The sequence below is a fragment of the Borostomias antarcticus genome (genome assembly GCF_949987555.1).
Source record: "Borostomias antarcticus genome assembly, chromosome: 5".
Classification (NCBI taxonomy): Eukaryota; Metazoa; Chordata; class Actinopteri; order Stomiiformes; family Stomiidae; genus Borostomias; species Borostomias antarcticus.
In genome coordinates, this window is record NC_140238.1 from 23,985,882 (window position 1) to 24,011,856 (window position 25,975).

Consider the following 25,975-nt stretch of genomic DNA (forward strand, 5'->3'; position numbering starts at 1 on the left):
GTCCTGGCCCCGCAGTGGTGGAACGAACTGGCCACTGATGTCGAGAGCAGAGTCGCTGCCCATCTTTCACAGCTGGCTCAAAACTCACCTCTTCTGGAAGTACTACCACAATCCCCCCTCTTAAAGTCGCACTGAAATGAAAAAAGCATTCTGTCCCATTTTGGTTCACATAATTGGTCATAGTGTTCACCTATTCAATGATGTATGCCAAATAAAAATACAAAATTCTACTTTTGTTGTAATCTTATATCAAAGTATATAATTTCTTACTTCCTGGAAAAAGGTAGATCACGTGCAATGACGACAACAGGTACCTTCGATTTTAGGCCAACCTCACGACATCCACCCGTCAATCAACGCTATCCTATCGAATCTGTCTAAAGTTCTTAAAACCCGTCCACTTGTCAATGTTCCAATCAAATTCCTCTGAACGCATGTCGCACCCTCAGCTTGTTTGCGTCGGAAATACGTCAAACTACGGAAGTTAGATGATCTCAAACGTAAGCAACTATTGTATTTATATTTTGCTATTCTTCACTTTGCCTTCTGCACTAGATTATGCTCTTAGTCACTTGTTTAGAAAGGAGATACACTTGTGAGCTCTGGTGAGTAGTACACCGACTACCCATGTTAAAATGCAATTATTATAAGTCGCTTTGGATAAAAGGGTCAGCTAATGTAAGGATACTGAACAAGAGACAGACAGCAGGAGAAACGGGGTCTAACTCATAGTCGTACTTCCTGAGGACACGGAGCAAAAGCTGTGATGACAAGGGAAGGTGAGCGCTAGGCTAGCTACCACACACTAACATGGGAAGGTGAGCGCTAGACTAGCTACCACACACTAACATGGGCAGGTGAGCGCTAGACTAGCTACCACACACTAACATGGGCAGGTGAGCGCTAGACTAGCTACCACACACTAACATGGGCAGGTGAGCGCTAGACTAGCTACCACACACTAACATGGGCAGGTGAGCGCTAGACTAGCTACCACACCCTAACATGGGCAGGTGAGCGTTAGACTAGCTACCACACACTAACATGGGCAGATGAGCGCTAGACTAGCTACCACACACTAACATGGGCAGGTGAGCGCTAGACTAGCTACCACACACTAACATGGGCAGGTGAGCGCTAGACTAGCTACCACACACTAACATGGGCAGGTGAGCGTTAGACTAGCTACCACACCCTAACATGGGCAGGTGAGCGCTAGACTAGCTACCACACCCTAACATGGGCAGATGAGCGCTAGGCTAGCTACCACACCCTAACATGGGCAGGTGAGCGCTAGGCTAGCTACCACACACTAACAAGGGCAGGTGAGCGCTAGGCTAGCTACCACACACTAACATGCAGCTGTAAAATACTACCAGACCACGTGATTCAGGATGGTTTTTGGGAACTTCTCCACCAACATTTAATTTGCTCCTTTTTTTTGTTGTTTGTTGCTTTTTTGTGAAAGAAAGAAAAAATAAAATAAAGACAAAAAAAGGTTACACCTACAAACTAACAAGAGACACTTTTCTCTTTAAAACTGCTAAATCATAAATTCAAAATGAACTCAGTCCAAAAAAAAATAGGTGAGACTGGAAGCGATGCATACATGTCCATGAAGTCTCTGTCCGGAGGATGGCCAATCACAGCTCTAGCCTGATAGTGGGGGAGGGGAAGGGGGGGGTCTGGGCAGAGGGTCTGGGGAGAGGTGATATGTTGGAGATCGTTGGCGAGGGAGGGAGGGGGTGTGACTCCGCCCCGCTTTCGTCTCACCTTCAGTCTCAGTCGCAACACAGAGGAGCGAGCGGAAGGGAGCGAGGAGGTAAACTAGGATACAGGGAGCGAGGATGTAAACTAGGAGACATCTGATCCAGTTCTGCAGCTCCAGACGCCGACGCCAGAGTCCTTGGTCCTTCCTGCCGGCTTGCGCCCCCCCCCCCCCCCCCCTCCTCCTATAGCCGGGGGCAACAGACCCTTCCGTCACCTTGGCTAGGGCAGGGCATGCTGCCCCCGTCCCTGGAGCTCATTGGCCAGAGATGGGCACACCTCAACAGCCAATCAGCCCCACTAGAGGCGAGGTTCCGTTGCAACTTCCAGGGTCCCGCGGGTATTCTCGACTGAGATTCGGGTTCTAGAGGGTTCTCCTATAAAAACAGACGTCTAGCCTAGGTCTGCGTTTTTCCTATAAAGACTACAACGATGGCCGACCGCGGTCGAGGTGGGGTGAGTCTATACAGAAGTGTTCTCTACAGGGAGGTGAAAACATAATGAGGGTGGTTGGTAGTGTTCTACTACACAGTTAATAAGGCCCCATGTCCTTCCAGTGCAGGTCTGTAGAGGAGGGGGGGGGGGGGGGGGGGGGCAGTTGAGGGTGACAGTTGCTGGTAAGTGCTGCCAGGGGGGGTGGGGTGCGGTCCGACTTCCAAAACAGACGGAGGCAGGAGCACGAGTGGAGAACGAGAGAGGGAGGAACCCAGAGAGAGGGGGAGATGACTCCTGCTCTACAGTCCTTCCACTTTGAATCCAGAGTCTCTGAGCGAGCGAGCGTGCGTGTGAAGCATACAAAGGTCCAGTTAAACTAAGTCCATGTCTTCCCCCTCCCCTCCGCCCCCCTCCACCACTGTCATCTCTCACACGGGGGAGTGCTGCCCCCTGCTGCCTGGACTGGGCGTGGCATCGTAGCGTAGCTGCAGCACATGGAGGGAGAAGAGGAGGAGGTGGAGGAGGAGGAAGGAGGGATCGAGCTCTCGGCTAACGGACAGTGTCTGTGGGCGTTGTCGGGACGGATACGAGAGCGTTAACATGGGGTGACGGAGAGGACGACAACGGAGGCGGTGCTGACGGGGGAACGACAGCACTGGTTTTGGTATACTGGTTTTGGCTGTGGTCGGAGGGGGGGGGGGGGCGGGGCCTAGACATGCAGAGGGGGACGGGCGGTGGGGGGGCGGGGCCCAAGAGATCTCCTTAGTTCCCGTAATGCATGGTGTTGCTAGGTATCGCCATGGGAGACGCCATGGAGATGGGGGGTCCGCCCATGGTGAACTGGTTGGTGACGGGATAGTGAGTGCTGCTGCTGCTAGGACCCGATTGGCCAGTCGTAGCTCCTGGAGACGAGAGGGAGAGAGGGACGCAAACAAGAGTTCGAAGTTAGATTCGGAGACATCTTGTGTGTTACACAGAAACATCACACGGGCGCGCAGCTCCAGAGATCCTTCAGTCACCCCTCGTGTCCTGTCTCCTACCCGCCGGAGGAGGACACGTTTGGGGGGGGGGGGGGGGGGGGACACTCGAGGTGGCAGCTAGGAGACAGAGGACACGAGGAACGCGGGGGGAACCATCGAATGTAGGGGACAGAGTAGCGTACACTGGACCATCATTATTGTTATTATTATCATCATTGTCGTTACCCTGGACGATTCCTGTGCTCATAATGGAGCCCATCCTGGAGTGGGTGTGGTTCACTATCCCTGTGTTCACTACAGGAGAGAGAGAGAGAGAGGGGGGGGGGGGGGTGGAGAGAGAGAGAAGAAGGAGAAGGAGAGAGAGAGGGGGGTCAGGGAGAGACCGCTACAAGCACACGTGGACGGGTACGGGTACGCATACGCACACACACACACACTTAAAATAATGAACTACAATAAAGAGAAGTGTGTAGACGGGAACCTAAGTGGAGTGGTACCAGTACCCAGGGGGATGAGGTTGTTGTGGGACACCGTCGAGCCGCTGCCACCGATGACTGTACTGAGGTCATAGGCTGTAGGCATCCCTGAAAGAGAGAGAAAGAAAGAAAGAAAGAGAGAGAGCAGTCTGTTATCTCCTGAGAGAGAGCAGTCTTATCTCCTCAGAGAGAGAGCAGTCTGTTATCCCCTCAGAGAGAAAGAGCAGTCTGTTATCTCCTGAGAAAGAGTTCAGTCTTATCTCCTCAGAGAGAGAGCAGTCTGTTATCCCCTCAGAGAGAGAGCAGTCTGTTATCTCCTCAGAGAGAGAGAGCAGTCTGTTATCCCCTCAGAGAGAAAGAGAGAGCAGTCTGTTATCCCCTCAGAGAGAGAGAGCAGTCTGTTATCCCCTCAGAGAGAGAGCAGTCAGTTATCTCCTGAGAGAGAGAGCAGTCTGTTATCCCCTCAGAGAGAAAGAGAGAGAGCAGTCTGTTATCCCCTCAGAGAGAGGGCAGTCTTATCTCCTCAGAGAGAGAGAGAGAGAGCAGTCTGTTATCTCCTCAGAGAGAGAGGGAGAGCAGTCTGTTATCCTATTATCTCCTCAGAGAGAGAGAGCAGTCTTATCCCCTCAGAGAGCAGTCTGTTATCTCCTCAGAGAGAGAGAGAAAGAGAGCAGTCTGTTATCTCCTCAGAGGGCAGTTTGCCATCTCCTCAGAGAGAGAGCAGTCCGTTATTTCCTCAGAGAGAGAGAGAGCACTCCGTTATCCCCTGAGAAAGAGCAGTCCGTTATCTCCTCAGAGAGAGAGAGAGAGTCGTATCTCCAGAGAGTCTTATCTCCTCAGAGAGAGAGAGAGAGAGAGTCTCATCTCCTCAGAGACAGAGACAGAGAGAGAGGAAGAGAGAGAGAGAGTCTTATCTCCTCAGAGAGAGAGTCTCATCTCCTCGGGGAGAGAGAGAGAGAGAGAGAGAGAGAGAGTCTCATCTCCTCAGAGAGAGAGAGATGGGGAGAGAGAGAGTCTTATCTCCTCAGAGAGAGAGAGCATGCATCCCCACTGTCATTCACTACTGACGCTACCAGACTAGCAGTGGCTAATCAACGCTAGCGTTTGGTTCCAGTCCCGTGTATCTAGGTGTGTGTGTGTCCTTCATCTACACTATTGTGTGAGCGTGCACTTGGCCCATGCAGTGCGTCTCTACAGTGTGTGTGTGTGGTCTATGTGTGTGTATTTACCTGCCACGCCCATTCCCTGGCTCATGCTGTAGGCCCCCCCCGTGTTCCACATGGTCTCAGAGGGGGAGGTGTAGTGCGACCCAGGAGGGGGGGTGGGGGTGTTGCCTGTGTACCTACAAAAACACACACACACACACACATACATACAGCAGACGCGCCAATGAGAGGGAGCTTCCTCCTCTCTCTCTCTCTCTACCCCCCTCCCCCACTTTTTACCCTGAATGGTACGGGCTGACGTGACCGGCCAGCAGCTGGGCGGGAGATACCAACTCACCTGAAAAAGGGGTTCTTCAAATCCAAGAGGTTGCTGGACTTGGAGCCCGTCTGGTCCACTTGGGCAACAATACTGATGTCGTAGCTTTGTCTGTTGGGGAAGAGGGTAGGGGGTTAAACGGACCTGTTTATGTTGAAAAACAAACAAATAAACAAAAAGCAATGACAGAAAAGAGGAAATAAAGACCGAGGCAGATTCAACACTCGGAGATGCAAGCGCTCTGAAGGCCACGCCGCCATGTTAGGCCAAGGAGACGCAAGCGCTGCATGTTAGGCCACGCCCACGTTCCAGTGATGTAGCTCCTATTGTTCTCACGCTGGCGTCAGTCCAGCAGTCGCCGGGATCGATTTAGATTCAGCTATTTTTATGGAACGCGGCAGTTGACTGATTTTAACCGACCATTTTCAAGGTGTGTGGGTTCACTACCAACGATTAGAGGCAGTATCCCATCACATAGTGGTGGTGACACAGATGACCAGTGGCCAAACTGAAGTACCCATCTAATTTTAGTACCTATTTAACTTTAGTACCTACCTAGCTGCTAGCTAACTTTAGTACCTACCTACCCGCTAGCTTACTTTAGCACCTACCTACCCGCTAGCTTACTTTAGCACCTACCTATCCACTAGCTAACTTTAGTATCCATCTACCTGTTAGCTAACTTTAGTATCTACCTAGCTGCTAGCTTACTTTAGTTACTACCTAGCAGCTACCTAACTTTAGCCACTTCGGTTTTGAGTGCATAAGAGGAAGCAGGAAGAGCTGTACCATGGCACCTTGTTTCTGAAAAAAATATGTACGGTAGTGAACGGCAGGAAAAAAATAATTTCTTGACTCGGTTTGAATTGTGCCATGACCATACACATATGATGTTTGTCAATTTATGGCTCCTAAAAACATATGACACATGGCTGCATTTTGGGTGAGGAGCCATCCACACTGATCTCCAGCAACACACAGAACCCCCCCCCCCCCCCCCCCCCACACACACACACGCTTCTTCCAGTCAGTGTGCCCCTCACCTCTTGTTGGCGATCAGCAGTGCGGTGCCGGACAGTGTGTCCCCGGCCTTGGTGAACAGCGGGGACTGCAGCAGACAACGCACCTGGTACCAGTGTGTGAGAGGCTCCGTGGGGGCCGTGGACAACCACACCGTCATCCTGGGAGGGGGAGAGAGAGAGGGAGGGGGGGGGGGGAGAGAGAGAGAGAGGGAGGGAGAGGGTAGAGAGAGAGAAAGGAGAAGGAGGGAGAGGGGAGAGAGGGAGAGTGTGGGAGAGAGAGAGAGGGAGGGAGAGAGAGGAAGGGAGGGAGGGGGGTAGAGAGAGAGAAAGGAGAAGGAGGGAGAGGGTAGAGAGAGGGAGAGAAGGAGAGAGGGAGAGAGAGAGAGAGAGAGAGAGAGGGAGGGAGAGAGAGAGAGAGGGAGGGAGGGAGGGAGGGAGGGAGGGAGGGAGAGGGTAGAGAGAGAGAAAGGAGAAGGAGGGAGAGGGGAGAGAGAGGGAGAGAGGGAGAGAAGGAGAGAGGGTAGAGAGAGAGAAAGGAGAAGGAGGGAGAGGGGAGAGAGAGAGAGAGAGGGAGGAGGGGGAGAGAGGGAGGGAGAGGGGTAGAGAGAGAACGGAGAAGGAGGCAGAGGGGAGAGAGAGGGAGGGAGAGGGGTAGAGAGAGAACGGAGAAGGAGGCAGAGGGGAGAGAGAGGGAGGGAGAGGGGGAGAGAGGGAGGGAGAGGGGGGAGAGAGAGAGAGAGACGGGCCACTGAATCCTGACTGAGCACAACAGAGAGACCTCACTAACGCTCCATGGGTGGCTGTGGTGGGCCGAGTCCAGGGGGCTACTTACATCGATCCTATGAAGGCGACGTCGAACCAGAAGGCCAGGCCATGGACCAGACCTGAGTGCATCATGTGGAACTTAAAGGGAATTTCTATCCTGAGGGGGGAGGAGCCAGGAGGAGAGGGTTAACGGTTGATGAGGAGCAGGGGGAAACACCCAAGACACAGACACACACACACACCCCCCCCCCCAAAACACAGACACACACACACCCAAGACAGACACACACACAGCCAAGACACAGACACACACACAGCCAAGACAGACACACCCAAGACACAGACGCACACACACCCAAGACAGACGCACACACACCCAAGACAGACATACAAACACCCCAGACACACACACCCCAGACGCATACAAACAAATACGCATGCAAGCACATCCACACCTGTACAGTCCCTCTTCAAACACACACACACACACACACAACTGTAAAGATCCTCTTGAAACACACACATACACACACAACTGTATAGATCCTCTTCAAACATACATACACCTGTACAGACCCTCTTCACACACACACCCTTCAAACAAATACACACACACAAACCTGTACAGACCCTCTTCAAAGACACACACCTGTACAGACCCTCTTGAAACAAACACACACACCCTCTTCAAATACACACACCTATACAGACCCTCTTTATACACACACACACCTGTACACACCCTCTTCAAACACACAGCTGTACAGACCCTCTTCTCTCCCACACACACGCACACACACTAGGGCTGGGAGTCCGAACTTCGGGATTCGAATATAATTCGAATATTGACAGAAATACTGGTATTCGAACGAATATTAGGCAGCCCTTAATATTCGAACCTGTTATACGCATAATTTTTTGTAAATGTGTTGGCTAGCAAACGTTGCTTTTGATTCAGATTCAGAGGGTTTTTCACGCCTGGTGAAGTTGCAATCGCGAGCTCATTAGCAAGGCTATTGGACACCTGGGCTCCTGTAGGAGGTGACGTTAGTTAGCACGCGTTCCAGGCAACCCGTAACTCGTGTTTTTCCGACCTCCTACACGTGAAAATGCTCTGGAATGGCAGTCAAACCCGTGAACTCGTACAGATCGATGTAGGCTACTGCCATTCCAGAGCATTTTCACGTGTAGGACGTCGGAAAAACACGAGTTACGGGTTGCCTGGAACGCACCATAAACCCAAGCATGTAGTCATGCCTAAACACTGACTAAACTCTTAGTTGCTACTAGTTAGTCGCATATTAGTTTGGTGTCTAATTTCGGTTGCACCACGGCAATTTAGGCGTTGTCTTAACTAGTAACTACTAACTAGTTACTAAAAAATAGTCGTTGTATGACTGTGACGGCAGGATCCAAATAGCCAATCGGTAAGCAAGTAAAAATGTAAACAAGGAGGTTGATCGCCCTTACCCAGCCCTTACCAAGGAGCTTGGGCCGTGTCCGAATGTCCATATACTATATAGTACATACTGCAACTCGCCTACTACATGCGATTTAGTACATACCTGTACTACTCCACGAAAACATGTTTAGTATGCGAGATAAATGAAGCATGCTTCACGAGTCATCCAGTGAAAGCGACGGGCTCCGGCTCACAACAATATTGAGCTAGCCAGGCATTTGAGTTGGTCATCCAACACGCTCGATCCTCACCTTTCTGTATAATCCCAACTGTGAAATGGATGTGATAATAGTCCACAAAATATTCTTCCTTTGCCTCGTTTAGCACCAGCTGCAACTCTCCTCCAAATGCATTATCTCCGTTAGCAAGGCTAACGTTGCACTCGGTAGCTTGTGCTTATTATTATTATTATTATTATTATTGGGGTTGGTGCTTGTGCATTGGAGGGGTTCTTTTGGGGGAGTTGGAGCCGTTGGATTGTTATGCTTAAATGATCCTAGCCAGCTAGTTTGATAACCTTCTTTGATTCAGACATAGCGTAGGCTGCCTGGTACCGTCCACTGACCAGTTGCTGGTTAACTATGAGAGGCAGGATCCCAGCCGACCGTTGCTTCCCCCCAACCCGCAACGGAGGGTTATCAGCTGGGCTGGGACTCCCCTCGCAGTTAATCTTGATATAACTAAGACATCTGATAAAAAAATCATTCTGAAAACATCATTGCTTATCGATATTGCCTATGATACAATGCCCACTAGTGGACAGAATGTGCACAACTTTATTTTAAAACCTAGGTAGGTCTTTCTGTAAGAATTTAATGGTAAAAAATATTATTAATAATAATTCGAATATATTCGAATATTATTATTAATAAATAAACGAACTTCGAATATGATTTTTGGGCAAAAGTCCCAGCCCTAACACACACACACACCCCACCCTGTACAGCCCCTCTTCAAACACACACCTGTACAGCCCCTCTTCAAACGCACGCACGCACACACACACCTGTACAGATCCTCTTCTTTGGTCTCCAGGAAGTTGACTGTGTATTTGACTGATTTAGCCATTAGAATACGGATATCGAAGGTGTCCTGATGGGAGGGAGACAGAGGAGTCAGTACACTGCCCACATCCCCATGGAAACGACCTGCGCCCAGAGGGGGCTTGGCAGTGCCGGCACGAGAACAGAGGCTCCACTCGCTGGCACCGGGCCCACCGGCTGGGCCTCGCACCCCCAGCTGTGTCACCCCAGAGCAGGCATGAAGCAGGCAGGACGGGCCGGCAGAGCTGGCTACCGCTGGGGGGACTGGGATCACACACGTGCATTAACACATACTATGAGTTTTCACCCAGTAGACGGGAGAGGGTGTGTGTGTAAGTAGTAACAGCGTCTGAGACTTGGAGTAATAGAGATGGGCAGGGATTTAGGAGCTATTCTGGTAGTGTTGATTCTGTGTCAGTCTGGCAGGGAGAGCACACACAAACACCACCACCATCCACAACTCAAGAAAAGCAGCTGACTTATTTACTGCTGACAACAAGCCGTCTCTTATTCTGCAACTCTCTCACACACACACACACGCACACGCACACACACACAGGAACGTGATCCTTCATAAACAGGTCTTGTCCGCGTGTACCCCTTCAAAACACCTCCTCCTCTTATCCTGACACACTGCCCCCCTCCATGTATGCGTGTGTGTACAGTATATGTGTGTGTGTGTGTGTGTGTGCGTTACATACCACGATGGGCTGACGGAAATACTCGTCCACCGCCGCCCCCCGCAGGGCTGACAGATCCACCCCGTGGAAGGAAGGCTGGTACCTGAGGGGGGGGGGGGCAGAGACTATTAATATTTCAATATATAAATAGTAAATGCACTGCACTTATATAGTGCTTTAATCCAAAGCACTTTAAAATGAAAGCCTCTCATTCATCCATTCACGCGCCCATGGCGGCAGCTGCCATGCAAGTGCTAGCCCCGCTCATTGGGAGCATTCTGGGGTTCAGTGTCTGGCCCAACGACACTTCGACATGTGGACAGGAGGAGCTGCAGCCACACCAGAAACTTTTAGCGCTACAGTGGAAACCGCTTTTAGTGAAGAGCTTATGTGGATCAAAAAGCTTGGGAAAGGACCATTCCTATACAAATGCTGTTTAAATAATTCATTTATAGTAATCAAGGAACCCGGCTTCTCCCATCACTGCTATGCTGATGACACCCAACTGGTCCTGTCATTTCCCCCTTCTGACACACAAGTGGAGACAAGCATAGTTGGGTGCTTGGCTGACATCTCAGAGTGGATGACGACACATCACCTCAAGCTCAATCTGGACAAGACGGAGCTGCTGTTCCTCCTGGGGAAGGGCTGCCCGCACCGCGACCTGGCCATCACCATTGAAGACACAGTGGTGACGCCGACTCAAAGACTGTGAGGAATCTTGGTGTGACCCTGGATGACCAACTGTCGTTCTCCGCACATATCACATCCGTCACACGCTCCACTAGATTATGCTCTTAGTCAGTTGATTTAGAAAGGAAATGCACTTGTGAGTTCTGGCAAGTAGTAGTACATTGGCTTTTCATACGTTAAATGCAATTATTGGAAGTAGCTTTGGATAACAGCGTAGGCTAAATGACTCATGTAATTTAATATATGGAAGAACTGATAAATTTCCCATGATGGCTACTTCGCCTGGCGGCAACCCGTCTGCTTTCTGGCCAGTGTAGCCTGGCTCCAGACCTTCTCCAAATGTGAAGGGAAACTAAATGGCAATTCAGTCCGAGTGTCGGGCTAGGTGCTGCGTGCACTGAAATCATGATGGTAAAAATAATTTGAGTCATTTCAATTATTTCATTATCTCTCAATGAAAAACATCTCTTTGAAGCCTGTCAAGCTGCCAAAACAAGCCAACAAGACGCAGCAGCGAAACTTTCTTGAACGTGCGCCTGTGGTCGAAGCTGTCCCTGTCAAGGAGATTGATAATGCCTGGTCACACAATGCCCCCTTGAGCCTTTAAATGGCAGAAGAGTTGGCAGAGAGCCTAGGAGAGGATGATTTCTACGTTTCTATAAGCTGGTTTAAGTGATTTCTAAAGAGAGAAAACATTATTGCGTTTGTGCACGGGCAGGAGACTGGAGGAGGTGATAATAATCCAGTGATCAGGTTGACCCAGAAAGCTCTCCACTGTTTATATATATATAATATGATAGTAATCATATTTTCTTTTACATATATATATATATATATGACTGCAATGTAATTGAATCATTAATGGTGCTAAAAGCTGAAGCATTGAATCTTGACATTTACTGTTGAGCCTCTCTTAGTGGTTTCTTTTTCCCACTTTATTTGATTGTGTGCACCAGTCTATTTGTTTTTGATTGTGTGCACAAGTCTATTTGTTTATTTGATTGTGTGCACCAGTCTATTTGTTTATTTGATTGTGTGCACCAGTCTATTTGTTTTTGATTGTGTGCACAAGTCTATTTGTTTATTTGATTGTGTGCACCAGTCTTTTTGTTTATTTGATTGTGTGCACCAGTCTTTTTGTTTATTTGATTGTGTGCACCAGTCTATTTGTTTATTTGATTGTGTGCATCAGTCTATTTGTTTATTTGATTGTGTGCACCAGTCTATTTGTTTATTTGATTGTGTGCATCAGTCTATTTGTTTATTTGATTGTGTGCACCAGTCTATTTGTTTATTTGATTGTGTGCACCAGTCTTTTTGTTTATTTGATTGTGTGCACCAGTCTATTTGTTTATTTGATTGTGTGCACCAGTCTTTTTGTTTATTTGATTGTGTGCATCAGTCTATTTGTTTATTTGATTGTGTGCACCAGTCTATTTGTTTATTTGATTGTGTGCACCAGTCTTTTTGTTTATTTGATTGTGTGCACCAGTCTTTTTGTTTATTTGATTGTGTGCACCAGTCTATTTGTTTATTTGATTGTGTGCATCAGTCTATTTGTTTATTTGATTGTGTGCACCAGTCTATTTGTTTATTTGATTGTGTGCATCAGTCTATTTGTTTATTTGATTGTGTGCACCAGTCTATTTGTTTATTTGATTGTGTGCACCAGTCTTTTTGTTTATTTGATTGTGTGCACCAGTCTTTTTGTTTATTTGATTGTGTGCACCAGTCTTTTTGTTTATTTGATTGTGTGCATCAGTCTATTTGTTTATTTGATTGTGTGCACCAGTCTATTTGTTTATTTGATTGTGTGCATCAGTCTATTTGTTTATTTGATTGTGTGCACCAGTCTATTTGTTTATTTGATTGTGTGCACCAGTCTATTTGTTTATTTGATTGTGTGCACCAGTCTATTTGTTTATTTGATTGTGTGCACCAGTCTATTTGTAGATGTTCTTTTTTTTTTTTTTTTAGAAAGTCACTGTATATGAGCTTGTAGTATGGGATGTCTTTTCTACCTCTCCCTATTTTGTGCTTCCATTTAGTGACATAACCAATCCAGTTCACATTTCTACTTATGCCTTTTGCTACTGTCTTAAACAAACTAATCATCAATTCAATACCAAAGTTAACGGAGCCTAATCCTCCATAGATTCTAGGCTTAAAAAGGAGTCCTGGTTTTGTTACTTCTCTGGTAGTGCCCCATACCAACCGGCAAGCTTCTTTGTTTATTTTCTTAACAGTTTTGTCAGTAGGTGGAAACACTGTACTCAAAAACATCAATTTGCTTAAAATGAACATTTTCATGATGTTGATCCTCGACTTGAATGTGGTTGTTCTATTTGTCCATTTATTTACTTCTTTAATCTCAATCTCTTTATTGTCCCAGTTTCTTTGTGCAGAATTTTCGTTACTCACTATTAAGCTCAAATTTTTACTTTCATCCTTCATTTCTATATCAAAGGGGGTTTCCATGTCGGGTTACCCCATCCATACTGCCTCAGATTTCTCTTGGTTTAAAGTGGCTCCTGAAACTGACTGATGTAAATTAAAATGTTCTTTTACAATGTCTAATTCAGATTGCGATCTCATAAAGACTGTAATGTCATCTGCGTAAGCAGAAATGATGGATCTCTAGTCCAGCCAGAGGAATTCCCTTCAGGCGCACATCATCTTTAATTATTTTCATCAGAGGGCTTATTGCCAACACACATCAGGCGCTACTAAGAGGACAGCCCAGCTTCACTCCCCTCTTTATGCTTTTCCTCTGTCAAAAGTCCATTTATGTTAACTTGACACATTGTTTTGGCATACATACACTTAATCATGTTAACAAATGTCACAGGGAAACCAAAGTGTTCCATTGTCTACCATGAATAGTTCCTTGAAATAAGGTGAGAAGCCTTCTAACAATACAATATAAAAACCATCTCCTGTCTTCTGGTACAGAATTTCTCGCAGTGTGCACAACTTGTCCCACATTAATCTTCCTTTATCTACACAGGTTTGTTCTTTTTCTATTAATGCAGCTTTGAGGTCAATTACCTTAGCATAAAGGCTCTCTCTCTCTCCCTAGCGCCCTGACTTCCTCATAGTCCTCAGTACTTATTCCCCGCCCCCAGGCCAGTCCCCCGTCCTCTCCTCTCCTCCATCCCCTCCCTCCCTCCCTCCCTCCCTCCGGGCCTCACCAGAAGTTGGCCTTGGTGAACTGCTCCATGTAGAGCTGCTCGTCTGTGAAGGGCGCCAGGTGGACATCGCCGATGGTGGGGAACATTTTACCTGTGACACCAAGGGACAAGGAAGTCAGTCGCCAATAATGCACCCATCCAGTCCGGTCATTAAACTTTCGATATATTTAGTGGTGTGGTGTTTTTTTTCTGGTTATATTCCGACTCCTTGCAAATCCCTCTCCCAAACAACCTGAAAGCTAACCTGAAAAAAGTTCCTGAAATCCGGGAACATTTTGGAGTGCAGGCGACCTGTTAACCTCTAGTCCTCTCTGACCAGACCTCCTCTCCCCCTAAACTCCAAACCTCTCTCCCTCCTCGTCTGTTCCTCCCTCCCTCCCTGGCACTCACCGCTGGGCTTCAGGAACTTCTTGGCGTGGAGGTAGCTCTCCAGCATCCTCTCGTTGAAGAGCATGTAGCCCATGGGCTCTGAGATGATGATGTCCACCTGCTCTGGCAGCGTCACCTCCTCCACCTTGCCAGGGATCACCACTACGCGGTCGCCCAGACGGTTACTGTTCACCAGCACCTGGGGGAGGGAGGGGGGGTCAGAGGGAAGGGGGGGTCAGAGGGGGTGCGCCTGCATGTGTAGTCTGATGGGGAGATCATTCAAATACACAGTCAACTTTCTACAGACCTGCCAACCTTGAAGTGACGAGAAGGAGTGAGTGAGAGAGAGGGAGGGAGGTGGGTTACGTGGGCACTGCAGAGTGTGTGTGTGTGTGTGTGTCTTAACCAGTGTTGGGCTTGTTACTCAAAAAAATGTAATATATTAGTTATTACTCATTACCCTTTTTAAAAGTAATATTGTTACTTTACTTATTACTCCAAGCCAAAAGTAACTAGTTACTTATGCAATGTATTACTTTCCCAGTAGTGTTGCATGGTATACCGATACTAGAAAGGTACCGCGATACCCTGCCGTCAAAAACGCTACAATACCCCATTTTATTAGTATCGGTACTTTAAGAATGAGCCGTATTTCTGAGTTGGGTCGAGGCAGTGTGTCGGGGCAGTGTGCGTCTCTCTCCCTCTCTGCTACTCTATCCCTCTGGGGCAGTGTGTGTGTGAGTGTGTGTATAGCAATCTGCTTCTCTCCATCCCTCTGCTACTCCCTAAGCTGAGTGCGCGTTCTAACCGTCCAGTTCACCAAACTACTTTCACACAATTCACTTATTTCTTCAAATGTTTGGGGCAAACACAAATCTAACGGAAAAAAGTTGTAAAATAGTTTGCAAAGACCATTCGCGAAGGAAAGTGAAAGGGCTTAGGGCTGCTCAGTTGGTTACTCTAGACGGTGGCGGAGGATTTCCAAAAGCAAAAGCGCCTATTTGGTAACATTTCGGATTAAAACCCAATGCTCACAATGAATACATACAATTCAATTGAATAGGCAATGATATTTGCCCTCCTGCATAATATGGACCTTTGGACATGTTATATCGTTTCTATCTTTCAACAACCTTTTAAATAACTTAAAGCTGAAAGTGAGCTCATAAGACAAACATACAAATCAAAACTGAGGGCCTACAGCACCAATTAGGCCTAAATACAATTCCATTAGGCCTAAATACAATTCAATTAGGCCTAAATACAATTCAATTGAATAAGCAATGTTGTTTACCCTCCTCTTTAATATGGAGCTTTGGACATGTTATATGCTTTCTATCTTTTCAACAACCTCTTAAATAACTTAGTAGCAGAAAGTGAGACGTAATAGCTGAAAACGATAACATAGAACAGACAGCAGCAAACAAATCAAAACTGTAGGCCTACAGCAACAACTAGGCAAAAGTAGGCTTACATTCAATTCTGCTTAATAAAGACCCAACCTACTACTACTTCACCGCAAGCTTATTTTACTGCTCACATCAGAAATGTCAAAACATTGAATAACGCACCTACTACTAGGGCTGCTCGATTATGGCAAAAATCATAATCACGATTATTTTGATTGATATTGAGATCACGATTATTTAACACGATTATTCATTGATTTTTTTTATTTTTTTATCAAGTTTTAACATTTTCTTAACATATCAAATTATACATTGACTTTGATAACAATTAATTTATTAAATGTTGACTTGCTTTTCTTTTTAACAATGTTCTTTGGATTAGATACATTTCTCCCATGGGAGACAGTATAGCTCTGCAGTGTAGGGTGCACTTGATTTGTGCAAAATCGTTTTATGGCGATTATTTTGTTTTAATGATCGTTGACAGCCCAGATCTTAATCTAGATTAAAATCCGATTAATCGAGCAGCCCTACCTACTACTGCGTAGCCATTTTCTGGTGAATGTTTTTGACATGACGGTTGATCAGCGCTCAGAATGAGCAGAACGTTAAGTGTTTTGAAAATGCACTCACAGTGAGCATTCTAAGCGTGAGCGCTCAGTAGGGGTGTATATCATTAGGGGTGTATATCAGTAGGGGTGTATATCAGTAGGGGGGTGTATATCAGTAGGGGTGTATATCAGTAGGGGTGTATATCAGTAGGGGTGTATATCAGTAGGGGTGTATATCAGTAGGGGTGTATATCAGTAGGGGGGTGTATATCAGTAGGGGTGTATATCAGTAGGGGTGTATATCAGTAGGGGTGTATATCAGTAGGGGGGTATATCAGTAGGGGGGTATATCAGTAGGGGGGTATATCAGTAGGGGTCTATATCAGTAGGGGTGTATATCAGTAGGGGGGTATATCAGTAGGGGGGTATATATCAGTAGGGGGGTGTATATCAGTAGGGGGGTGTATATCAGTAGGGGGGTGTATATCAGTAGGGGTGTATATCAGTAGGGGTGTATATCAGTAGGGGGGTATATCAGTAGGGGGGTATATATCAGTAGGGGGGTGTATATCAGTAGGGGGGTGTATATCAGTAGGGGGGTATATCAGTAGGGGGGTGTATATCAGTAGGGGTATATATCAGTAGGGGGGTATATATCAGTAGGGGGGTGTATATCAGTAGGGGGGTGTATATCAGTAGGGGTGTATATCAGTAGGGGGGTGTATATCAGTAGGGGGGTGTATATCAGTAGGGGTGTATATCAGTAGGGGTGTATATCAGTAGGGGGGTGTATATCAGTAGGGGTGTATATCAGTAGGGGGGTATATCAGTAGGGTGTATATCAGTAGGGGGGTATATCAGTAGGGGGGTATATCAGTAGGGGGGTATATCAGTAGGGGGGTGTATATCAGTAGGGGGGTGTATATCAGTAGGGGGGGGTATCAGTAGGGGGGGGTATATCAGTAGGGGGGGGTATATCAGTAGGGGTGTATATCAGTAGGGGGGTATATCAGTAGGGGGGTATATCAGTAGGGGGGTATATCAGTAGGGGGGTATATCAGTAGGGGTGTATATCAGTAGGGGGGTGTATATCAGTAGGGGGGTATATCAGTAGGGGGGTGTATATCAGTAGGGGGGTATATCAGTAGGGGGGTGTATATCAGTAGGGGGGTATATCAGTAGGGGGGTGTATATCAGTAGGGGGGTATATCAGTAGGGGGGTATATCAGTAGGGGTGTATATCAGTAGGGGGGTGTATATCAGTAGGGGGGTGTATATCAGTAGGGGGGTGTATATCAGTAGGGGTGTATATCAGTAGGGGGGTATATCAGTAGGGGGGTGTATATCAGTAGGGGGGTATATCAGTAGGGGTCTATATAAGTAGGGGTCTATATCAGTAGCGGGGTATATCAGTAGGGGGGGGTATATCAGTAGGGGGGTATATCAGTAGGGGGGTATATCAGTAGGGGGGGGTATATCAGTAGGGGTGTATATCAGTAGGGGTCTATATCAGTAGGGGGGTCTATATCAGTAGGGGGGTCTATATCAGTAGGGGGGTGTATATCAGTAGGGGGGTGTATATCAGTAGGGGGGTATATCAGTAGGGGGGTATATCAGTAGGGGGGTATATCAGTAGGGGGGTATATCAGTAGGGGGGTATATCAGTAGGGGGGTGTATCAGTAGGGGGGTGTATCAGTAGGGGGGGGTATCAGTAGGGGGGGGTATATCAGTAGGGGTGTATATCAGTAGGGGTGTATATCAGTAGGGGGGTATATCAGTAGGGGGGTATATCAGTAGGGGTGTATATCAGTAGGGGTGTATATCAGTAGGGGGGTGTATATCAGTAGGGGTGTATATCAGTAGGGGGGTGTATATCAGTAGGGGTGTATATCAGTAGGGGGGAGTATATCAGTAGGGGTGTATATCAGTAGGGGGGTGTATATCAGTAGGGGTGTATATCAGTAGGGGGGAGTATATCAGTAGGGGGGTGTATATAAGTAGGGGTGTATATCAGTAGGGGGGTATATCAGTAGGGGGGTATATCAGTAGGGGGGTGTATATCAGTAGGGGGGTATATCAGTAGGGGGGTATATCAGTAGGGGGGTGTATATCAGTAGGGGGGTATATCAGTAGGGGGGTATATCAGTAGGGGTGTATATCAGTAGGGGTGTATATCAGTAGGGGGGTGTATATCAGTAGGGGTGTATATCAGTAGGGGTCTATATCAGTAGGGGTCTATATCAGTAGCGGGGTATATCAGTAGGGGGGGGTATATCAGTAGGGGGGTATATCAGTAGGGGGGTATATCAGTAGGGGTCTATATCAGTAAGGGTGTATATCAGTAGGGGTGTATATCAGTAGGGGGGTATATCAGTAGGGGTGTATATCAGTAGGGGTGTATATCAGTAGCGGGGTATATCAGTAGGGGTGTATATCAGTAGGGGTGTATATCAGTAAGGGTGTATATCAGTAGGGGTGTATATCAGTAGGGGTGTATATCAGTAGGGGGGTATATCAGTAGGGGAGTGTATATCAGTAGGGGTGTATATCAGTAGGGGGGTGTATATCAGTAGGGGTGTATATCAGTAGGGGGGTGTATATCAGTAGGGGGGTGTATATCAGTAGGGGTATATATCAGTAGGGGTCTATATCAGTAGCGGGGTATATCAGTAGGGGGGGGTATATCAGTAGCGGGGTATATCAGTAGGGGTGTATATCAGTAGCGGGGTATATCAGTAGGGGGGGGTATATCAGTAGCGGGGTATATCAGTAGGGGGGTGTATATCAGTAGGGGTGTATATCAGTAGGGGTTGTATATCAGTAGGGGTGTATATCAGTAGGGGGGTATATCAGTAGGGGGGTGTATATCAGTAGGGGGGTGTATATCAGTAGGGGGGTGTATATCAGTAGGGGTGTAAATCAGTAGGGGGGTATATCAGTAGGGGTGTATATCAGTAGGGGGGTGTATATCAGTAGGGGGGTGTATATCAGTAGGGGGGTATATCAGTAGGGGGGTATATATCAGTAGGGGGGTGTATATCAGTAGGGGGGTATATCAGTAGGGGGGTATATCAGTAGGGGGGTATATCAGTAGGGGGGTGTATATCAGTAGGGGGGTATATCAGTAGGGGGGTGTATATCAGTAGGGGGGTGTATATCAGTAGGGGGGTGTATATCAGTAGAGGGGTATATCAGTAGGGGGGTATATCAGTAGGGGGGTATATCAGTAGGGGGGTATATCAGTAGGGGGGTATATCAGTAGGGGGGTATATCAGTAGGGTGAAAAAAGGAGGATCTATATAGGTGTGTGTGTGTGTTACTGACCTCTGCGTGTTGGGCCATGGTGCTGGCCTCCACGGCGTACACCTTCCTGGCTCCCGCCTGTACTGCGAAGAAGGACAGGATGCCAGAACCGCAGCCCACGTCCAGAACCACCTACACACAGGAACACGTCCACAATCACCACAATCAAACACACACCCATACAGAACCACCTACACACAGGAACACGTCCACAATCAAACACACACCCATACAGAACCACCTACACACAGGAACACGTCCACAATCAAACACACACCCATACAGAACCACCTACACACAGGAACACGTCCACAATCAAACACACACCCGTACAGAACCACCAACACACAGGAACACGTCCGCAATCAAACACACACCTGTACAGAACCACCAACACACAGGAACACGTCCACAATCAAACACACACCCTTACAGAACCACAACCCAGGTCCAGCAACACCTACACCACACTGGAACACTATACCACCATCATCATCATCACCTACACACAGGAACACCATACCATCATCATCATCATCATCACCACCTATACACAGGAACACCATACTATCACCATCATCATCTCAACTCGCTAAGATGCGCCCAGAATTCCAACTCAGCCTATTGGAGAAAGCGGTGGAGCGATGACATCCCCGTCACCAGCACCACCCTGTCCAGTCTCTCTGCCTCAGCTACGGGGAGCTCTGGTCCTGGGAGCTGGAACAGAACCGGGCCAACGGACCAGTACCTTGTCCTTGAAGTCTGTGTGGTTCTGGAGGATGGCTCGCTGGTAGGTCCCTGTCCGAACGTAGTCCTGCATCATGTTCTGCTGCTGAGAGAGGTAGCCATAGAACTAGAGAGAGAGAGAGAGAGAGGAAGGGGTAGAGAGAGAGGTGAAGTAGGCGGTGCAGGTTTATGAGCAATCTCTACTTCCCTCTAGTGCTGGTGTGCAATGCTAGTGGTGACTCCTGATTGGTCTAAATGGTAAGTGGACTGCACTTATATAGCGCTTTTATCCAAAGCGCTTCACAATGAAGGCCTCTCAATCACCCATTCACACCCACATTCACACACCAATGGCGGCAGCTGCCATGCCAGGTGCCAGCCTGTTCATTGGAAGCAATTTGGGATTCAGTGTCTTGCCCAAGGACACTTCGACATGTGGACAGGAGGAGCCGGGATTGGAGCCGCTGACCCTACGATCATTGGACGACCCCTCTACCTCCTGAAACACAGTCTAAATAACAGATACACGTCACCTATAGAAGTGGCTGCACTTAAGTTTTGAAATGAATGATGGAATGTTCAGTTAGAGTGGTGGCAGTTGGGGATTTGAAAATATCCACAGCAAACTGTCACAGTTTTCACAGTACTTTCACATATTATATCTCAAAATGTTCATCTGGTTCTCATGATTCCTGCTGTGTAAATATCTAAGCGATGACGGCAGTGGCAACTCCTGATTGGTCTAAATCTCATGCCACACACCCACACACGTCACATATAGAAGCGGCTGTACTGCTTAAAAAGTGAAGCTGAGCTTACTTCTCATATGATCACTGGTTTTGAAGTCAGGTGTGTAAGGTTGTCACACACCGTGTGCAAGGGTAAAAGGGTTGTGTGTGTGTGTGTACCTGGAAGTACTGTACAGCGGAGGATTCCTCTGTCCTCTCACTGAAGACTGACTGCTCTGTGCTGTGACCACGGCAGTTCTTCAGGAGGTTGTAGAACGAGGAGAATTCTGAGGACACAGAGCCAGCTGTCGTTAAGGGGGCACACACGCACACACACACACACACACACACACACACACACACACACACACACACACACACACACACACACACACACACACACACACACACACACACACACACACACACACACACACACACACACCTCTACTGTACAAGACACACACCACAGTAGCCCTTCTGGTTTGCTAAAACAGAGACTGACAGACCACAAATGGCCACAAATTTACAAATTAGGTTATTGGCCGCTGACTTCATATTTTTTTCCCCCTCCAAGCATCTCTTGAAGACTGGGGCCAATAGGACATATATAAGACAGACAGACGGGTCAGCTGGCCAGGCTACGGCGGAGAGCCCTGGGTAGGTGGCGTACGCCGACGGTTACCTGCGGGGGAGGAGAATTGGAGCAGCACGCTGTTGCAGCCCAGGGTGACGATGAACGACTGCTTCCCCACACGACTGCACTCCGTCTCCCTGGAGACCGAGCACTTGAACACGCATGTCTCCTCCGCTGTGGGACACGGACACACACGTTAGGATCAACACCTATGATTGACTGACTGACATAAGCGCACACAACTGATACGCGCACACAACTGATACACACACACAACTGACACATACACACACACACAGCAGTCAAACAACGTGACATCATCACAGCTCAATCACGTGACCTGCTATTAACCACAAAAGCGTCACTAGAGCCATATGATAGGCCTATTCATTCATTCTGAGAAATAGGTTAGATCTTGTTAGGCGATTCTGTGGTAACTTTATCCCCAGGGTTCTGGATATTCACAAAAGCTGTGACTTCCATTTGTTGGGTACATGCATCTCTGTAGTCAGCTGGCCCTATGTCTGACTGGTATCCCTCCATAAAATGCATCGACGCCCAGCCTGATGAAACGGTCAGGCCAAGTCTGACATCTACAAGAGTGCTAGTGATCTCAGATGAGTGGAAGACTACAGGGACACCTAACCATCCGGCCATTATAGATCACAAGTCCAACTGTGTCACCTCTCCTCCGACCATGAGGCCTGACCTAACAGAACAGGGTACAGCAACAGCACCTTTAGGAGGACTCTGACCATCTCCTCCATGGTCTCATCACATTAGTGTGTGTGTGTGAGAGAGAAAGTGAGTGTGTGTGTTGGGATGGACACATATTAAGATTGCTGCATGCTAGATGTGGGTGCAGTGTTTCCTATAATCTCATTTTAGCTAATCCATTCCAGCATCTGTTATTGGATTAAGAGCCGCTCTCAGATTAGAAGCATGTTGCTGTCACACCACCAACACGTATCGTTTCAAATCATCGTGAGACAACAGACCGGCCCATGTGTGACACACCAGTGTTTTGGCTATGGATGGTCTATGTGTGGGCATGCCCATCTGTCAGAGCACAGATCTTAGGCTGGAGAGCATGTGTTAAAATATTTACTATCATCTCCCTCTCTCCGACCTGCACTCTCAACATGCCCTGCTCTAGAGATTTGCCATGTCAAAGTTAAAAGCTTTAAAAACTGCCTAACTATCTTACACAACAGAAAGATGCAAGAGTTCACAGGGTAAAAAAAAGTCTATATGATGGTTTGACAGGTGACAACCTATTACAATATAAATAATGTACTGTATATGACAATAGTGTGGGCAGGTAAAAATAAATGAACACAAAAAATAAATCATATTGGCTGGGGGTTTCCATCCCTGTTTTGTGTGGCTGGGCATCAATGGGGCCCCTGGTATGGAAACATTTACCCATCATCACACGAAAGCTCGGAAATTGCGTTTATGGGCCCGGACCCAACGAATGTCTCTCACACACAACCCACCTAGAACTTGGCCGGGCCAGACAGAAATAACCACCCATCACACACATCTCAAACGCTACTTACGGAGAAGTATTGTTATATAACCAAAACATAAGGCTATAATGCTGCTTAAACGGTGCATCCATCACCAGCGCATCTTTCTCTGTCCCTCTCCTACAACAAAAGCTGCAGGCGAGCGGGCGGCCGGGGGAAGCTATTGTTCAGGGGAGAACAAAGATGAATGTACCTTTAGCATCACTAAGATTGGCCTGGCCTGGCTAACCCACAAACACCACGGCTGTTATTCTCCCAACGCTACACTGGATCGCGCTAAATTGTTTCAAAACCAAGTCAATAATTTACGCGGCTATCTGCGAGTCCACAAAGAAGCAGACATCTAGGGTTCGCTGGCTAACGTTAGCACCAGCTAGCTAATCACCCAGTCTGGGTGTGCAGAGATAGCTAGCTAACGTTAGCCTCAGCGAGCTAATCACCCAGTCTCGGTGTGCAGAGCTAGCTAGCTAACGTAAGCACCAGTTGGCTAATCACTGATGATCTGGCCGAAACGCCGCTCACTCAAACAAAACGCAAGATGGACACCGCTCGCCAAATGGGTCCAGATTCATATAGCGAGGCAGTGAAATACAAGACGAGGGAATACGAAGATGCAATTGATGCTAGTCGGGCATGAAGGGCAAATACATGCGTAGGTACCGTTAGCTAGCTGGACGGCTAATTGCTGCTTAGCTAGGCTACCTAACGTGTGTAGCTTGAGCCGTGATTGCAACAATATAGCTAGCCTAGCTGGCTAACGTTAGCTACTGTAGAAGCCAGGAACGATTCAGACCAAAATTGGTGGTGTAAACGTGATACGCTGCCTGCCTGAAAACAATTCTGCTATCATGATGTTATCCATGCATGGCTACCACTACTAGCTAGCTAATGCGAAGTATGCAGCAGACTCGGGGAGGCTTTCTGAAGACGAGAGAGGAGACAACGTGGTCTGCATGAGAGCTAGCTAGGCTAGCTAGTTATCCCCATCCTGCCCTGGCTGTTCAACTAGCTAGCGACTTTGTGCAACAACACAACATTGGCTGGATTATATCCAACCAAGCTAGCTAGTTTGCTACTTATATAACATGGTTAATCCACATGTTTGAGACACAGCGTTAAAATGCTAACGTTAGATACACTTGCATGCGTGAGACCCGCACGGGAATGACAGCATAGCGCAGCCTTTAGCTTAGCAGCTAGATAGCTAGCCAAATCAGCCAGGACAGGACAGGCCGAGTCGGGGACGAGCCGGCCGCCACATATCCACTCACCGTTGGATAAATTGATCAGAGCAGCGTCCTGTGTGGTTTTCACCTCCAGCCGTAGGGGCTGTTGTTCGGAGTGACGCTGAATGTCTCCGTTCGCGTCTCCAATGGAGAGGAGCCGCACGCCGGGGAACACCGACACCGCCATCTTCGATCTGGGGGCAGAGACAGGCAGCTCAGCTCGCAGTGGCGCTCAGCTCCGCTCACATCCAGGCGCTCTGCTCTCCGCTGGATGCGCTCACTAGGAAAACCCGTCCACGCGTCTGTACCGCCACCCGGTGGCCGAAGTCTGCTCTCGTATCCAATATTGAAGAGATTCAAGATTCCTTTTATTCGTCACATGTAATGTAGGTGTACAGTTACAGTGAAATGTTGCTGCCGGCTCCAAGATTATGCTACAGATGAACTCTAATACTCAATTCCAAATTTACAATTTACAAATTAACCATTTACAAAAAAAATAAGTACCCTTTCTATAAGTATAAAATTAAGCTGGGATAGGATAGATAAAGGGGGGAGGGGGGGGGGTTAGGGTTAGTTATGTACATGCTATAACTATAATAAATGAAATTCCTGAGCCTCTGTGCTTGCCACGTGAGTGCGGTATCTCTTCCCTACGGTATTTCTTCACTAGTAGTAGGCCTAGTAGTTTGGTACAGTATTTAGCATTATAAGCACTGTTATAAGGGGATTTACGTTTAAGGTTTAAGGTATTTATGTTTTGTATATAGCAGTCCATATCAACATTTTGACAGACTGTGTGCACTCTTGAGATACTAGTGCTCCTAACATTAACGATGCTAATGCAGTGTTTTTGTTGGCAAACTCATACCCAGAAGGACACACCCACTCTGGGTGTATACTCAGAGCATCAACCTGGGAGATGCTTAATTACTTTCTAAGTGTCAGATACCATTCAGTGATATGTAGCTTCACTGTACCTACAAACTCAACTGCATCAGCAGAAGACTAAAATTTTTCTTCTTGCTTGAGCATTTGGCAACAGGAGTTTGGCACAAAAATAAAAGCCACAAAAGTATAACAGCAGAGCGTCTGTAAAAAGGATCAGGTAAACAAAACGATAGCCAAAATAGATAGATAGGAACATCTATCTATCAACATTTATGACATCATAAAAATAGGATCATTACTCGATTCTTATATACACACACTGAGTAACAGGCTCGCACTACTGTTGTCAGTGACCATACAGACTGTGTGCACTCTTGAGATATTAATGCTCCTTGCTCATGTCACAGCTAAGTACACAATGGATCTCTATGGGCAAATACAGTATATATGAGAGAGAGATCCATTGTGTACTTAGCTGTGACATGAGCAATGAGCACTAATATATCAAGAGTGCACAATTTGTCAAAGTTTTTATATGGACCGTTGTATATAATCGTACACCTAAATACCACAACTACTACTACTACTACTACTACTAGGATGCTA

At 47.3% G+C, this 25,975-nt stretch overlaps 1 protein-coding gene across 1 annotated transcript; it reads right to left on the reverse strand.

Moving 5' to 3' along the window:
• Positions 1-1,406: 1,406 nt before the first annotated feature.
• carm1 (coactivator-associated arginine methyltransferase 1) lies at positions 1,407-24,673 on the reverse strand. The gene is made up of 16 exons (XM_084438179.1): positions 24,524-24,673; positions 21,769-21,894; positions 21,264-21,370; positions 20,378-20,482; positions 19,651-19,761; positions 14,387-14,564; positions 13,997-14,087; positions 10,134-10,215; positions 9,396-9,481; positions 6,995-7,084; positions 6,184-6,321; positions 5,162-5,251; positions 4,888-5,000; positions 3,686-3,766; positions 3,408-3,476; positions 1,407-3,104 (listed from the first exon to the last, which is right to left on the reverse strand). Exons 1-16 carry the CDS (start codon positions 24,663-24,665, stop codon positions 2,965-2,967), a joined length of 1,749 nt encoding a protein of 582 aa, XP_084294305.1. The 5' UTR covers positions 24,666-24,673; the 3' UTR covers positions 1,407-2,964.
• Between the last annotated feature and the right edge of the window lie 1,302 nt (positions 24,674-25,975).